Source organism: Diorhabda carinulata, chromosome 5 (genome assembly GCF_026250575.1).
Source record: "Diorhabda carinulata isolate Delta chromosome 5, icDioCari1.1, whole genome shotgun sequence".
In the NCBI taxonomy this organism is placed as follows: Eukaryota; Metazoa; Arthropoda; class Insecta; order Coleoptera; family Chrysomelidae; genus Diorhabda; species Diorhabda carinulata.
This window is the reverse complement of record NC_079464.1, coordinates 14,717-32,315: the sequence shown is the minus strand read 5'-3', so window position 1 is coordinate 32,315 and position 17,599 is coordinate 14,717. Positions and strand designations below refer to the sequence as shown.

The 17,599-nt window shown below is 32.1% G+C and overlaps 1 protein-coding gene across 3 annotated transcripts in view; it reads left to right on the top strand.

Annotated features, from left to right (window-relative positions):
- Positions 1-16,264, top strand: part of LOC130894580 (EGFR adapter protein-like) — a 36,568-nt gene extending 20,304 nt beyond the window's left edge. For 2 of the 3 annotated variants that reach the window (XM_057801482.1, XM_057801483.1), the window contains exons 2-5: positions 12,632-12,754; positions 12,809-13,202; positions 14,566-15,086; positions 15,147-16,152. In XM_057801482.1, coding sequence (XP_057657465.1) covers positions 12,671-12,754; positions 12,809-13,202; positions 14,566-15,086; positions 15,147-15,356 — 1,209 coding nt within the window. In that variant the 5' untranslated portion in view covers positions 12,632-12,670 and the 3' untranslated portion in view covers positions 15,357-16,152. Of the gene's footprint in view, positions 1-12,631; positions 12,755-12,808; positions 13,203-14,565; positions 15,087-15,146 lie in introns of all 3 variants that reach the window. The other variant, XM_057801481.1, reaches the window with a different exon arrangement.
- Positions 16,265-17,599: the final 1,335 nt, after the last annotated feature.

Genomic DNA, 17,599 nt, shown 5'->3' with positions numbered 1-17,599 from the left:
AATAATTTTTCAATATAAATATCTCAATATTTAAAAGAATACAAATGAATATTTATAAAATAGGTTTATTCGATATAACGATAACTAATCTTACTCGTCTTTGGTCTATGTAGTGCTAAAAGGCGTGGACGACAACATTCCTAAGATTCCTTCCAAGTTGTTCTAGATACCCAATGCCATAATATTTCAAACAATGATGCCAAGCAAGTATTTATGTAAAATATAGTAGTACAAAATGTTTACTATTACTATTGATTGTTATTTTACAATAATGTTAATATTGAAACTGAGCACGTATATTATACAGTTAATGTCAAAAATGTTTATTTATTGATACCCTTCTTCACCATTACTTTCATTTTCTTGATGTTTATTCAAAATTTCAAATACTTATTATTTTTATATTAAGATCATATTACTATATATTTTGATAAAGATCGAAACGTAATTTTTTTACGTTTTAAATTCTAAATTTCAATCAGAAAATACCTAAAATCAAATTGATTTAGAAATATAAACATATTGAAGTGTGTATGAAATGAAAAAATAAAAAAAAACGATTAGGTTACAGATAAAAAATACCGGTGGAGAGCGAGTTATGATTTAGAACTTCGGCAACTATGTTGAATTTTATGACCGTATGTTTCCATCTATTTTAAAATGCACGATGTTCATGTAGGTTTCCCTTACACAAAAGAAAAATTCTTCTTATTAAAAAATTTATACTACCACTTACTCAGTACAAAAATATCACATAGAATTGGATATATTGATTAAATAAACTAAATAACTATTTCAATTGAAAAGATATATTTTGTGCCATATTATCTCCATATAAACGTGGTCGTAAAATTGAATTTCATTCGTAAGGTCAACTGAATTGGTTTTCTGAGACGCAATGAACAAGATTTCAATACAAATTCTATCGAATTTACAACGTATGTAAAATATTTTATATACGAAGAAACTAATTACGTAATAATTTTTTCAATAAATCACATTTATGTTTGAAATCCTGTCAGATGTCTATTAGTTAATAGAAATTGAATGGGAAACCAAACAATTCAACCACAGTTAAACAATAGACCAAATCGTAACAATTCCATCGATATACAGAATATAGGAATACATATACCCTAGAGCTTTGTCAGTGTTGTCTGACCCTACTTGGTATTACGTTGTATAGAGATGGGATAATATTATGTAACGATAATAATCACGAGTCTAACTTAATTATTGTTGTTATTATTAATTTTATTCCAGATATTTTTACTAAAAAGGAAAAAAGTAATAATAAAATAGTTTTTAAATATATTGATTATTACTACAGTTATTTATAAAGAGTCACAGTCAATAATCAATAACTCCCTTATCTCTAATAAGGTATCGGTTCACTAAATTCAATTAAATCATTTAAAGAAGTATATTTGGTTTTATAGAAATATTTCAACTAGTAGGACTGAGGAATGGATAATATTTTCGCGATGTTGCCAGTATTGTATTTTATACAGGGTATTCCGGGACTTTTCGGTAGTGAGTAGATGACGTGTAAATAGACAAAATTTTCTTATTTACGAAATCAGAATTTATATTTACGTATATTTTCTAAATTATACATTCGAACATCATTAATTTGTAATGGATGATTACGTAGTAGTGTTTGATGTAATAAATAATTCTATACTGCTATTTGAAGGCCAGGGGCGGCTTATACCCAATGGTTAATAATCCTAACCTTATATTTTTTTTCGTTGTGAATCATTTTTTGATAACTGTGAAATTTGAATGAGCCAAATTTGTAGATTGACACATATATTTTGTTGAACATTGAGGCTATATCATCTAGATATAGAACTTTATTAGCTTCAACGTAATTTCTGAGTCGTTTCTACTTCGTTTTTAATAATACAAATCGTTTTATCAATTCTCATAAGTTGTTTCACTTTTATTTTTCATCGTGACGTTTTCGTATTCAGTACCAAACACGTTTATTATTAAATCTCTAGTCAAACAACTGCAAAAACAGAAAAAAAACTCTCCTACCCATTATGCATATGAATTGCGAAGTCAGTTTCGAAACATTTCACAGCGGTGGTCAAAAAGTCCCCGACAAAATTGGGATATACATTTCCATTTCCCATTTAACTTTACGTTAGGATGGGCAAAAACATTACAGGACGTTTACATAAATTAAAATGTTGTTCCTTTTAAGTATACAATAAGCAATTAATTACGAATATCGTTATAACTTTGTCTGAATTATTAGTAGGACAGAGACAAGCGATAACTATGATCGCAATTGTCGACTAAATTCCAGAAATATTGAAGAAAATCCACAAAGTGGTACTGGATGATCGTAGACTTTTGTAGAGCTTCCAATACAAAATTTTCTTGCATTATAAAGAACTTTTTCAGATGTAGTTTAGCTGACGGTGCTGGGAATTTAAATTAGTGAATCGAGCAACCTCATAAAACAGCTGATTCAACGTCCGTGGGGTAATCAATCGATTTCTCGTATGTGACAGCTCTTCTTTTTTTATTTGGCTAAAGTTACTAAACCCTGTAGTTGAAAAAGCATTTGTTTACCCCACGGCGGACATTTTGTTAAATTTTACAATTTGATGAAATTGTCGATTATAATTTGTAAGGTTATATAACTATAATGTTAATTCTGAAGTTATTATCGCTAACGTAGGTTTTTATATGCATAAAGTTACTAACACTGTAGTTGAAAAAAAAACGTTTCCGGAAGGAAATTTATTACTTCTTTTTGTATATTTTCTTTAAGACGTAATAAAACTGAAAATAATGATATTTAAAAACCAACAAACAAATGAAATTATGGCATAAGCATTTGTTTTCCCCACGGCGGACATTTCGTTAAATTTTAAAATTTGATGAAATTGACGCTTATAATTTGCATGTTATGTAAATATAATGTTAATTCTGAAGTTATTACCGCCAAGGTAAGTTTTTATATGCCTACAGTTACTAAACTCTTTAGTTTATAAAAAACGTTTCCGGAAGAAAATTTTGTACTTCTTTATGTATCTTTTCTTTAAGACGTAATATAACTGAAAATAATGAGGCTTAAAAACCAACAAGCGATTAAAACTGTCTAAAAAAACTTACGGCATAAGCATTTATTTATCCCCGCGGCGGAAATTTCGTTAAGTTTCACAATTTGATGAAATTGACGCTTATAATTTGTGAGGTTATGTAAATATAATGTTAATTCATAAAAGTATATTTTTCTCTCTTCGACCCTACAAAAATTTAATTTCAAGCGCACAACGGCCGAAATATGCAAATAGGAAAAATTTTAATTCCAGCGCCCTAAAGTAAAAGTCTTTGTTTCGTTCTCAAACTGACGGTGACTGGTTAATGTGGAATATGGCGACGGAAAAGAATGACACCGCCTCGCCGAATTAAACCCACCGAAAAATATTGTTTATAATAGTTAAAAAAATTCGAAACATTCATTTTCTTTAATCCAAATGTTCGTATTAAAAGATTCAAAACCCGCTACACATTTAGAAAGTACCTGTTTCCATATAAAAGGGTAGTTTTGTCAAAGACAAAGTGTAAAAAGCTCCTATAGTCGATGTTGCGTAAAGTGGTAGTTGACGCAGAAATTAAAGGGTTGAACGGAAAAGATTTTTTTGATTTAGGTCAAAGGCGATGTTAGCTCGAATGAATATGACTCCGAAACATTATAAGGAGTAATATATTCTCACTAAAAGTTGTTTGGTTCATAATAATAATCATCATAGATTTCGAGTTTTCAATTTTTCTACATAACGGACACTCCCCTGTTGTTGATTCAAGTATCTAGATTTGTACAAAGCCTGTATATAATACATTAGGCAATCAACCTTCCAATTATACAGCTTTTTGTTCTAAATTTGATTAACGATGATCTGATTTATTCTGTGAAAGATGACAAGTGACAACACATAAAACGCATTTTTTAATTTGATAATCCTTCGATTTATAAACTTAACATCTATGATTTCAAGGTCGGTGTATTTGAACGACAGAAATACAAAGCGAGTTTGATGGTGAAAGTTCAACACGAGCAACTGTTCTAATTTAGAAGAATGATTAATGCTGTTAGTCGGATCAAATGTATAGTTTTCCCAAAAAATATGAATTTCCGGCAATTTTCCGATATTTTTTCCGAACTTCTCGTATAAAAAACTAAAAAATGCAACTGAAGAAATCTAATTTATGCAATCACATATGTAAGAGAGAGAACTCTGTGTCCTTGTCTATGTTCTCTTTTTAAGAAATTAATGACGCCCGCGCATGCGCGGCATCTATCTTCTATCATGTGGTCTCACAAACATAAACAAAACAGACCAGACTTACATTTGATTAGTTTATTGTAGTGATTTCATTAATTATGTCTATTAATTTTATTTCTTTCATACAACTTCTATAATTTCAATATATGTCTCAAAAATGAATTGGAGCCGCCATAAATTTGTTATCTTGCGTCCAACTAATCACATGAACGACGCTCTTGTTCAGACTTCCCGATACAGAATCTCGATTGCTTCATCTCAAAAATAAATCGATTACTGAAACGGTTTTAGAAATATAAAATATTTTATACAAGTATGTTTTTTTATATTCCAATATTTTGACAAAATAGTTGAATAATTCATTATTTTTCCAAATAAAAATTGTGTTTGTTGGAAAATACATTTAATGACTCTCAACTACCATCCTATCGAATCTGTAGTACACTTTCGAAAATCGAATAGTAACGATTGTCCGAAAATCAGATATAATGAAGCAAAACCTAACAAATACTATTGGAGAGTATTTCATACACGTATCAGACACTTTTAAATTGAGGGGTTTTAAAAATCGTTAGAAAATATATTATTACCACAAAACTTAGTTGAATTTAATCAATATTTTAGGACGTAGTATACCAGAGAAAAGAACTCGATCTAGACAAATTAATATCAAACTTAAAATATTTATAAAATAATACTTATTTCTTTGCGATTATTTAGTCTCCTCTTGAGATGCTGGTTCCCAACTATCAGCTGATAGATAGAATGACATGTAAAACAGTGTTGCCAATTCAACTTCACCAAATAACCATTTTTATATTTAGACGTATCAACTCGAAACGAGACGTATTTAAAAAAAAATAAACCACGTCAACGTACTTTTCCCTTTGCATTTTTTTAATTACATCGTTTCTTTATTGAATATTTTTGTCGGTCATTATTTTCCTGACACTCGGGTGATTCGAAATATCGAAGAAATGCCTATTTACCGAAACAACACTACAAGGATTTTTGTACTGAAAATTCTGGAGGGCAGACATTCCACGTGAAGGGTCCTTCAACATTTAATGGCTATTCAGTTGGTTGGATTTACTTATCAGATACTCGCCTAAATTATTTTCTAAAGCATCAAAAACAATTAAATGGGTAAAAGTGTTTTGAGTCTGAGAAGAAACAGATTATTGACCTCTATCAGAGACGTATTTTTTTTTTATTTCAGTTTAACGTGCCTCGACAGCGCTGGTCATTGGCACACAAAAACAATCATAAGTTATTATTCGAATTAAATAAAAATAAAATTAAAGTTAAATACAGTTACATACAAAAAATAAAATCGGTTACAATGTATAAATTAGATTATATTTTCTTGTACAGCTTGGTGGCTTTTAGGAACTTCACGATTTTCCTTATTTCCGTTGGGCAGTTAAGTGTCTCCTGGAGGTTGGTTTTCATATCAAACTGTTGATATGCGGTGGAATATTCTCTGCAGTCGGTGAGGACGTGCTTAACAGTCACAGGAACTTGACAAGTTCGGCAGACAGGACCACTTTCTGACGACATCAAATAGCCGTGAGTAAGTTTCGTGTGGTTGATGCGAAGTCTTCTTATTGTCATAGCTTCTCTCCTATTCAGAAAGTTTAGGGAAATGTGAGAAGTAGTTGGGTGGATTTGATGTAGTGCTGTAGTGCTCTTGCTCCATGTATCGTGCCAAGATTTTTTAGTGAGGTGTTTGAAAGTAATCTTCAGATCATTGTCCAGTTGTACTGGGATTTCAAGATGATTTTTTGTGGCTTCTTTGGCATGGCGATCGGCACATTCGTTTCCAGCAATTTCAGTGTGCGATGGAAGCCAGATGAGAGAGACTGTTATATCAAGACCAATGAGAGTTTGGTAGATGTCATGAATGTTTTGGACTATTGGGTGGTCGGTGAATATGGTTGAGATGGACTGTATGGATGAAAGAGAGTCAGTACATATGGCGGTATGTTTATGGGGAAAAGAAATATATTTGAAGGCTTGAAGGATACTGTACAGTTCACCAGTGTAAACACTACAAGTCGAGGGTAAACGGAAAGAACTTATGAGTTCGTGGTTTGTAGTGACTGCGCAACCCACACCGGATTCAGCTTTGGAGGTATCCGTATAGAGAATTAGGTCGAAGGAATTTTTATGCATAATTTCCAAGAATGCTTTCTCTACAAGAACGCTAGGGGATTCGTGTTTATTGTAGATGGTTAGTGATGTATCTACTATGGGAATATTTTTTATCCACGGGGGAGAAGAAGGCAAAGAAAGTGGAATGGTTAACGAGAGGTTGGTATTTTGGAGTAGAGGTGTGAGCAATTGAGGGATTGAATTTACAGTTATTCGTGAGTTTTTGGGTACGGGAGTGGTGGTAAATAGCGAATGGACAGGATTAGAAGGATTGGAAGATACTTTAGCAGCATATGACAGGAGAAGAGATTGTCGTCTTAGGAATAGTGGTGGCTCATTAGCTTCAACATTGACACTAGCGGCGGGGCTTGAGTGAAAGGCACCAAGACAAAGGCGAAGAGCGGTGTTGTGTACAGAGTTCAACAAGTCAGTTTTAGACTTGGAAGCGGACATATAGATAAAACAAACCTAGTCAAGCTTTGAGGGTATGAGAGCTCTGTAAACTCTTAGCAGTATGGTTTCATTGGAGCCCCATTGAAGGTGAATAAGGGTTTTAATTATGTTCAGCCTCTTTAGGCAAATACCTTTTACATCATGAATATGGTGATTCCAGTTGAGTCGAGAATCAAAAGTCATACCAAGGATTTTGCATTGATTCACAATAGGTAGAGGGGAGTTATCAAGGAACATTTTTGGTGAGTGAATAGATGTTCTTCGAGAGAATTTTATCAGCATGGATTTGTTTCGGGAAAAGGATAATCCTAGGTAGGGGGATCTCTCTTGCAGTAGATTTATTGCGTTCTGGAGAAGTTGGCTTGTAGAGGGGACGTATTTACTGTGGCAATAAATGATTAAGTCAACAGCGTATTGGACATATTTTACGGGAGATGGGAAGTTGTCACATAGCTCATTTATTGTGAGGATAAATAAAGTAGACCTTAATACTGAACCTTGAGGGATGTCAGTATTTTGTGGATGAGGAAGGGAGAGCTTACCGTTTGCGGAAACCCCGAAAATTCTATCAGTTAGGAAATTATGGATGAATGATAATATGTTACCATGTAGATTGTATTGAGTGAGTTTATTCATTATTGCACTTCTGGATATAGAGTCAAAAGCGCCTTCAATGTCGAGAATAGTTGCAATGACGTTCTAATGGTTATTTAATGCAGAGGAGATATCTGTTTGCAAGAGAACAAGGTTGTCGTATGTCGATCGATTAAGTCGAAAACCTGATTGTGCGTCGGGAATAAGTTTGTATTTTTTAAGGAACCATAGGAGTTTTCTATTGATTCTTTTTTCAAGCAGTTTACAAGTAGTGCAAGTAAGTGAGATTGGTCGGAAAGACTTAAGGGATGATGTGGATTTACCTGCTTTTTTAATTGGAATGATTATAGAGTTGCGCCATGCATCAGGGAATTGGTGAGTATTCCAAATAATATTATAGATGTCAAGGAGCTTGGAGAGGGACGAGTCGGATAGTTTTTTGAGAAATATATACAGGACATCATCAGGACCGGCAGCAGAATTTTTGCAGGATGATAGCGCGAATTTTAGTTCATTTAAACTAAAAGGAGCATTGACAGACGCAATATCGAGAGGATTCAGCTGTAGTGTGGAGGAGGGCTGAATATATGAGTTATGAAAATCGGATGCCGGATTATGGATGCTGAAATTTTCTTTAAAATGTTGTGCGAGTGTGTCAGAGATTTTTTGGCTGTCGGTGATAAGCAGATCGTTAGATATTAAAGAAGGAATTTTGATATTAGTTTTTTTGCCTTGAATTTGTGTAATTTTGAGATCTTGAGGGATGGGAGTGTTGGGGCATGAATCAGCAGTGTGCCCAGCCTGTTTGCAGAGAAAGCATTCAAGTTTGTCGGTAGAAATGAATATTCTGTGTGTTGTATTTTCATGACTGATGACAGTCGAAGTTTGCAGAGAAAAATCATTATTGATTGGTAATACGTAAGTTACTCGGCGGAAGCTGAGCACATGTGCGTATTCGTCATCAGGTGAGCCACATTTGACGTATGATATGGGAGAGGTGAGTGATACCCTAGGTCTTGCAGTGGTTTCTCAATGACGGAATGGGGAATGGATGGACAAACATTGGAAATGAGTATTCTTTTGGTTGGAGATATAAGCCGACGTATAGGGATCAAATTGGAATTAACTAGGATACTTTGGTTGGTTTTTAGAAGTTCGTCGACTAGAGTCGTCGATGATAAATAAATGCATATGCGTCCGTGTGATATTCTGGATGCGAAAATGACATTTTTATGAGAGACGATGCTACCTATTGATTTGATGTAGTCAAATAGTACAGTGTTGGGGATAGAAGGCATAATGATGGCCGGATTTCGTGAGGGCACAGAAGGGGGTGGGGAATTTGCTGAGGTAGCTGCAGCATATGATAAAGGTGGAGAGTTAATATTTGGATTGATTTTTGGTAGTGAGGGAAGGTTAGACATATTGCTGTGATCTTGGTTGCCAAAATTACAGTCAATAGTTGAAAAAAAAAAGTAAGGAAAACGGATCAAATATATAAATAAATCTCAGCTCGAGAAAAACCAAACAGTCTGTGTCTCAGTGATTGGCCTATTGATATCCGGATACGTAAATAATTTTAAAGTATATTTACCAAATTCTATGATAAAAACGCTGCTTCGACAATTTGTGGTATCACATTTTAATTATAACAAAAAGCGAAGAATTTATTATTGTTAGGAGTTAACTTAACGATATGAACCTAACGAGGTATACAGAAAGAATAATGGAGACGTATTTAAAACAATATGTTATTACAAAGTAGTCGATGTTGTCAATATATTAAAAAGATTCTAAATTTGTGAACATATACCATCATGAGAGAAGATATTAAAATTTCGACTATTCCGACGGCTTGACAACACTGTAAAATGGTGGCGAATATATCAGCTTAGAAAATTGAACAGTCAAATCAATTAACAAATAAAACTTAATTTGTTGTGAAAAGTAGATTCAAAATCATTCTAAACAATATATTTTGCGCTAAATAATTAAGTAATCATGAGAAAAGAATGCCAAGTTATTTTTACAAATCGTCTCATTTTAGTTGAAAGGCTAGTCATAAATTCACTTCAAAGATGTTTATTGATGAACTCGAATTATTTCTACACCATTTAGTCTACGAAAAATATCATTCTCGTTTCGTCAAAAAATGCATTTTTTTTGTCTGATTTATTACGTAAAAATGTTTTTATAACAACGACAGTATCTGTGTGGGTGGGTGGCCATTAAATGATATAAATAATGATAGCTTTCTAATAATAACTTTCACCATAATAATGTAAGCTTGAAATTGAAATATTTGTTGAATTTTATTTATTACGAAGGTAAATGAAAATTTATTTGAAAGAATCGATTCTAAATAAAACAAAATGGATTCTCAAGAGCATTCTCAAAAACTATCATTTCTAAAAGATCTTAACTGATTGGAAATTCAGATTTATATAAATCTTATTTTCAATATAATAAAATAAATTCGATTTGAGATATACGAGGGTTGCTACTTAAGATACCTCCAAATAGTACAGGCATATTAGGCGATTTTCAGGTAAAATCTTGAATTAAATTGGGCTGTTCTGATTTTTTACATTCTGGGATACTCAATAAGTCTAGCAACTTTCAACAAAATTTCAGGCACGGGTTTTCGAAATTTCAGGACTTGAAACTGAAAAACTCGAAAACTACAAGGAAATCGTAAATAAGTTCTGGAGCAAAAAATGTAGTTTAGAAAATTCTCTGCAAAAAAGTATCTCAGGTATTTGTTCTTAACCTTAAAATTTTCACCTTGAAATGGGTTTATACACTCAAAAATATTTTGAATCGCGTATAACTCGAAAACTACGAGGAATTCGAAAAAAGTGCCGGAACAAAAAATTTAGAGTAGAAAATTCTCTACAAAAAAGTATCCCAGGTATTTGGAGTTGTTCCTAACGTTGTTCCTAACCTCAAAATTTTCTCTTAGTTTTCCATTTATTCGCGTTCCAAAATTTCGAAAATTCGTGCCCTTAATTTTGTTTTGCTCAAAATTTATCACATTAAATTGAGGTTAAGTTTAATGTGAATTATATTCTAAAAGATACGGGGTTTATTAAAAAAGATGTCGAGATTCAATATAGATACGGGATAATCGTAAATACAATTGTCAATTTTGACGCTCCGTATCTTTAAAACTATTCAAAATAGAATTACGAAATTTTCAGGAAATAAACATAATTCGTTTTTCTACCAATAAATATTATATATATTAAATTATAATGAAAGGTTTAAAATATACAAGGAAAATAGTGATACTATATCATGTACTACACCATCCAGTGTTGTTTATTCACCATGTACAAAATTAACGAGCAATTTTACGCGATTTAAAAATTTTTTTATGTGATTATATATTTATATTGTGCATTCAACAAAATAATTTATATTTCGATACATTGAACTAAAAAAAAAATGTCATTCGAACAAACCTAAATATTTTTATAAAATACTGTATATAAAATTTTCTCTCTCATTATATATTATAAAATAATCCATATGAAATCTTTTATATTAGAAATAATACATTCATGGTATCAGCAAAATGTACTGCACATCACATCAGCAAACACAATCGTCATCTTAGAACGTTATCAAGTTTCTTTGGAAAAATAAAATATTTTTTACCAGTATCATTTTACATTGTGCTTACTTGACAATTTTCGTTTCGTATTACATTTCTCTTCATTGGCGTACCCAAGAACCTTTTTTCTTTATTCAAATAAAACAATAAAAAATTCGTTAATTGGCCCATGGAAAGACGTAAACTCCTCCCAAAGCAGACTATTCAAGGTACTTGAGCCTCTTAATGAAATGGACCACGCATTCGCTGTTTTCATGGTTTACTCGCAGAATCAGCATCGTTTCAAGTCGTTTCTGGTCACACACGAAGTTCTTAGTGTTTCTTCAATAAGAAATCATTTGATTCTTTAGCAAATCGTTCATTGGGTATTGATGTAGAGCTCTGGTGCAAAGATATGAGTCGTTGTCCTTTTTTTTTGGCAAGGCTGTCTACTTCCTTGATTCCTGGTACATCCTGGTGACCTGCAAGCCACATAAAGGTTACTTAGAAGTGTACTAAAGAGCTTTCAGGACCTTGATGGCCTTTTTAGATATTTAGACATTTTTAGCGAGGTTTCGAATAATGTGTCTACCAGAAAGATACCAGACGTAAGATTTTTATTTAATAATGATTGTCGGTTGTTAATTACAGCTTCGAATTGGGTATCTTTCTGCGAACATTGGTCTAATGGTTTGCCAAGACCTTCTAGCTTTCAACACTTGAAGAATTCTTAGAAGATGTGCTCTTTTTGATCATTTAAATATGATATTTTCGAGGTATTCGGTTCACATAACAGATTTCTTTATAATTTCGTTTTTATTTTCGTAAATCGATTTTGAAGCTCTGTATATCAAAAACTATCGGAGATAGAAGTAAGAAATTTTCAGAAAATGTACGTTATTTATTATCCTATCGGTACATATAAAATATAATAATCTGCGATAAAAGTTGCCGAAGATACAAGTTAAATAGTGAGAACTTGTTTTCATATTATAATACATCAGGCAGTTTCGTGAATCGACTTTGAAGCTCTATATCTCAAAAACTATCGGAAATAGAAGTACAAAATTTCCAGAAAATGTACGTTATTTATTATCCTATCGATACGTATAAAATATAATAATCTGCGATGAAAGTTGCCGAAGAAACAAGTTAAATAGTGAGACCTTGTTTTCATATTATATTACATCAGGCAGTTTCGTGAATCGACTTTGAAGCTTTATATCTCAAAAACTATCGGAAATAGAAGTACAAAATTTCCAGAAAATGTATTGTATTCTTTATCCTATCGATACATATAAAATATAATAATCTGCGATAAAAGTTGCCTAAGACACAAGTTAAATAGTGAGACCTCATTTTCATATTATATTTACCTAATTTCAATCGTGAATAATATTTTGATTTGTTTATAATTTTTTTTCTATTTTGCGTTTCCCCGTTCCATGTTACGTTAATGTATATTAAACATTGTTAATCGTTTACTGGAAAAAATTATGTGATTCAAAATGTTGATTTTTTTTTCCAGACTGAAGAACTTAATTCGATAGTCGGAAATGCTTTTAAGATGGCTTACGCGGCGCAGCTGCAGAAGCAAACGACTTTCCAAGATGTGATCGCGTCCCAAACGCAACAAGATAAAGTAGTTTGGGTAAGTCGTCAAAATAAGAGGAAAATTTCCAATAAAATTCGATTGATTTTCCAGACAAAAGATTTCACGTCCGGTTTAAAGAAAGAAAAACCATCGGCACCACCGCAGACGTTACCGAAAGAAGCGAATCTTTCCGAAATGGACGTTCAATTATCAGACGCTTCGACGTTACGACTCTCGCCGCCATCTTCAATACCGGGCCTGAAAACCGCCCAAAAAAATAAATTCGTGGTTAATTCTCCAAATGTCGATAAAAATATTAATTCCCAATTATCGACGCCGAGTAGCGATGAAAGCAATTCGCCTACCGAAATGAATTCTTACAAGAGAATGGCCGAGAAACCTCCCTTGATAAAAAGGATAGCAATGGGGTTGACTGGGAATAGTAATAACCACAGCGATGAAGATAGCTGTCCATTAGTTAACGATAACACATCTAGTATTCCAGGTACGGATAGTTATACTAAATTTACATTAAAATGTATCGTACTACTCAAATTGAGGTTAGGTTTATTTAACGATGCTTAAATCCTCCTATTTTTCTACGTCTTATTGCTTATTTCTAATTCAATTCTATTTGTAAAGTCGATGGTTATAATAAAAAAGTTGAAAAAAATTTTTTACTAGATTCAAAACGTTCAAAAAACCTTTTGAAATACCATCGATTATAAGTTTTTTTGAACAAAAAATGTTTGATAAAAAAATTTTAATATTCAAACAATAATTTAACTTGTATAAGCAAAAACAAACATAAAAATAACTATATCAGTAAAAATATTGTGAATCGAATCATTTATCCACGTATTAAAACTATTTGTGTATTACGAGGGATATTAAAAAAGATCTCTACATTCGAATTAGGGATATCGATGATAAAACTTTAAAGCCCAGTATTTCAAAAACTATCACAGATAAAAACGGGAATTTTTGAAGAAATATACAATAAAATACTATATTTTGATGTTGGGAATTGGTTTTGAAAATTATAATTAGATACAGATACAGTTTTTTTAAACACTTTTGTTTCTCTCATATAAAAGAAAATTATGTTAACAAAAATATTACAAAACGATGATTCATAATTTCTATCGATGTTTTCGAATCATTTATCCACGTGATAAAAAATAAGTTACGTATTACGAGGGTTATTCAATAAGATGTTAGCATTCCAATTGATCATACAACTTTGAAGTTCTGTATCTCAAGAACTATCGGAGATAGAAGTACAAAATTTTCAGAAAATGTACATTATTCACTTTTCTATCGATACATATAAAATATAATAATCTGCAATAAAAGATTCCGAAGAGTCAAGGTAAATAATGAGACCTTGTTTTCATATTATTATACATCAGTCAGTACCGTGAATCGACGTCATATTAATATACTTTCTTTTCGTTTTCTCGTATATTATATCAGTACGCCATCTATATGAGATGATTTGAACATAAGGGCCACCATTTTTAATCAAATCATGATCGATTGGGTGTCTAAGCTCGATTCAGTTCAAATAGAAAACCATAGACAGCGTCATCTTTTCTACGTGTTAATACGCCATCTGTAAGAAATGACTCGAACACGCGATCCACCAAAAATATTATAAACTGCTTGTCTTAGTTTGATTGATATCGAATTCCATAGACAGCGTCATCTTTTTGAATTTGTTTCAAAACGCAATTAAAAATATATTTCTTGCTTTTTTACGATTTTACGTTCAATGAATTATAATTATCGAGATTATAGAATGAGTAATTTAACCAAATGTACAAATATTAAATATTGACATACCAGTTCAATATTTATTATTACAGGTAGTCCAACAAATCGACCTTTATCCGGCGGATACGTAAACGAAAGCGAAGAATCAAAAAACAAATCTAACAACACTGTAGATAATTTAAAAAACGAAATCGAAAATAATTCGAATTTATCGAAACGTATCGATACCGATACCACCGTCAAAAGCGATTTTAAATCCAAACGTATGTCGCAACTAAGTTCGAGTAGTTCCAGTACGGGACCACCTAACGGTCAAGACTCTAACCTTATAGGATTTACTACACCAACACCTCCGCCATTACCCGAAAGAACGGATTCCCTAAACAACAAAGAAGAGGGGGAATTAAGATTAGCCCCGTGGTTTCAAGCCGGTATCCCTAGGGAAATAGCTCTGGAGATTTTAGGACAGGAACCAGTCGGGGCGTTCATGGTTAGAGAGAGTACCAGTAAACCGGGATGTTTTGCGTTATCGTTGCGAGTACCGAGGAGTTTTCAACCGACTGGTATCGCGCATTACTTAATCGTGAGGGCTAATAAAGGCTACAAAATTAAGGTAAAAGGGTGAATAATCGATTTTTTTTGTTCGGTGATGTTATTTGTGTTTTTGTTGCAGGGCTTCACGAAGGAGTTCACCTCGTTGACTTCTTTGATAACGCATCATTCGGTTATGCCGGAATTGCTTCCGTGTCCGTTATCTTTGAGTCGATATCATCCCAGTTTTGTGAAATCGGATTCAAAACGGGATTTCGCCGATATCGATTTGGATCCGGATTATAATACTCTCGCCGATTTTAGAAAAATGATGGCGGATTTGAACGTGTAGTGACAAATCAAAATACACTAAAAAAATTGTTAAAAAAAACGACTGATAGTTGTAGAGGACTATACTTTTCCCAGTGTATTAACTAGTCCGTGTTTATTGCAGTGATTGTGTGATTGAAAAGACGCAGTTTTTTGTGTAACATGTGATATATTTTTCGAAAAAAACTTTTTTTTTAAACGAAAAACCTAACACGAACTGTATTATTCTAACTATGGACTAATATTTATATTTTTTTTATACTAACTCATTTTTTTATATTACAGATGCCATTATTAACAACTACAAAGTTTTCTTCTTTTCAAACTGATATTAATTGAGCCATTCGTTAGTAGATGACGCTGGGAAGTTGTTTTCCATCATAACAGATTATTACATTTTCCTCTGGAGTGTAGAGAAGGAGGAACATCTCTGGGTTAAAAAATGTGAGCTGATTTTTGATGGGAAAATAGGTGGCGCTGATTATAGAGGGTATTCGCTTGAATTTTACGCGCTGATTTGAAAATAACTGTATAGTAATGCTTTAAATAATGCACCGTGATAATGAAATTAGTAGTATTGAAATAATGAAACGATTAACAAAACAGAATCTCGTTAAATTAACTTTATTATTTAGCTATTTATTTGGTTTAGATAATACATATATTCTAATATGAAAAAAAAGTAGAATCATGTAACAATAATGAAATAGTATAAAAAAAACATTTTGGTTGATTAAAATAAAATATTGAATTTTATCCGTAACTAATATAATAATTATAGCGATATAATTAGATCAATAAAAATAATAGAATAATAAAAAAAATATTTCGGTTCATAAAAATAAAATATTGAACTTCATTAGCAACTAATATAATAGTTAAAGTCATATAAAAATATCAATAAGAATAATAAAATAATTGAAAATAAAACATTTTGGTTCATAGAAATAAAATATTGAACTCTATCCTCAACAAATATAATAATTATAGTTTTGTTAAAATATCATTGGTAATTAGCTTATGCAAGCAGGTACAGAAATGTATCAAGTTCTTAATAAACAATAAAAATCTAATAAGATATTAAGGATTGCACAGCTTTTCACATGAATATAATCAAACGTCAGTCACAACTTTGATAATTTCTTATACATTTTACTTTTTTTTTCTATATACTCCTTGTTCAATGTTTTGGCCAAGAAATGTCCTCTCATGGTTAAATAATAAATAATAATCTCTTTTGTTAACAATAGAGAATGTTCGTGGCAACCAATTTTGGGCAATTGAATTTGAGTAATTCGATCAAAAATCATTTGTATAGTATTCCCTTTTTCCCAACAACATCCAAAACTGTATTTTCTAACCGGCGAGTTAATTCAAACAATCCCTGACTGGGATATGCTAGGCCGCCATACAAGGACAGTTCGTTGATTAATTCATTTTGTTGATTCTCTTCTACCGATCCAGCCGAAGATAAAGAATCAAAACAATTTTTGCAGAATTCGTATTTTTTTTTCATTTTACGGGACACATAGCCAGCCAAATATGCTAATACTTGTTCACTAGTATAAGTTACATTATAGTCATGATCTATGAGCTTGTCTTCATTCTCTCATACAGTCTTAGGTAAATCAATTTGGTTCAAATCTTTGGAGTTATCATTATCACTTGCTTCTTTTTGACCCTGTTCATTTCCAAACATAAGAACCTGGTCACCTGGCAAAGCACAATTTTTCAAAGCTTCAACGAGTTTAAGAATCCACTCTTCATGAGTTTTTTTTGAAGCTTTAATAGTGTCTTTATTCTGAATAAAACTTTGAAGCTATTCAACCCCGGTCACATTGCTACCTTTAGGTGGTCGAATTAGCGAAAACAGACAGAATAATCTGAAAAACTGAAAAAACAATTTCGCGTCTGGGTGCTCGTTAGATCCACAGTTGTACCTCATTATTGAAAAAAGTTGCTGAAATTGAAATAGATACAAATATAATAAATACAATACAAATTACAATATTTCTAAGTAATTGCAAAATCTTTATTACCTCCAGATAATCCTGTGATAGACGAGATGTCATAAAGTACTCAAAGCCACACTCATTATGCATCATATCAGTTATTTCAAGTGTTGAATCTAGTGTTACTTTAAAACCCACTAATGTACTTTCAGAAAAAGGCATAGAATCCCCTAAAATTTCCATACCAGACTCCCATTCTTCCAAAAAATCTAAAAAATCTGTTATAGCCTGCGAATTAATAATATATATTAGT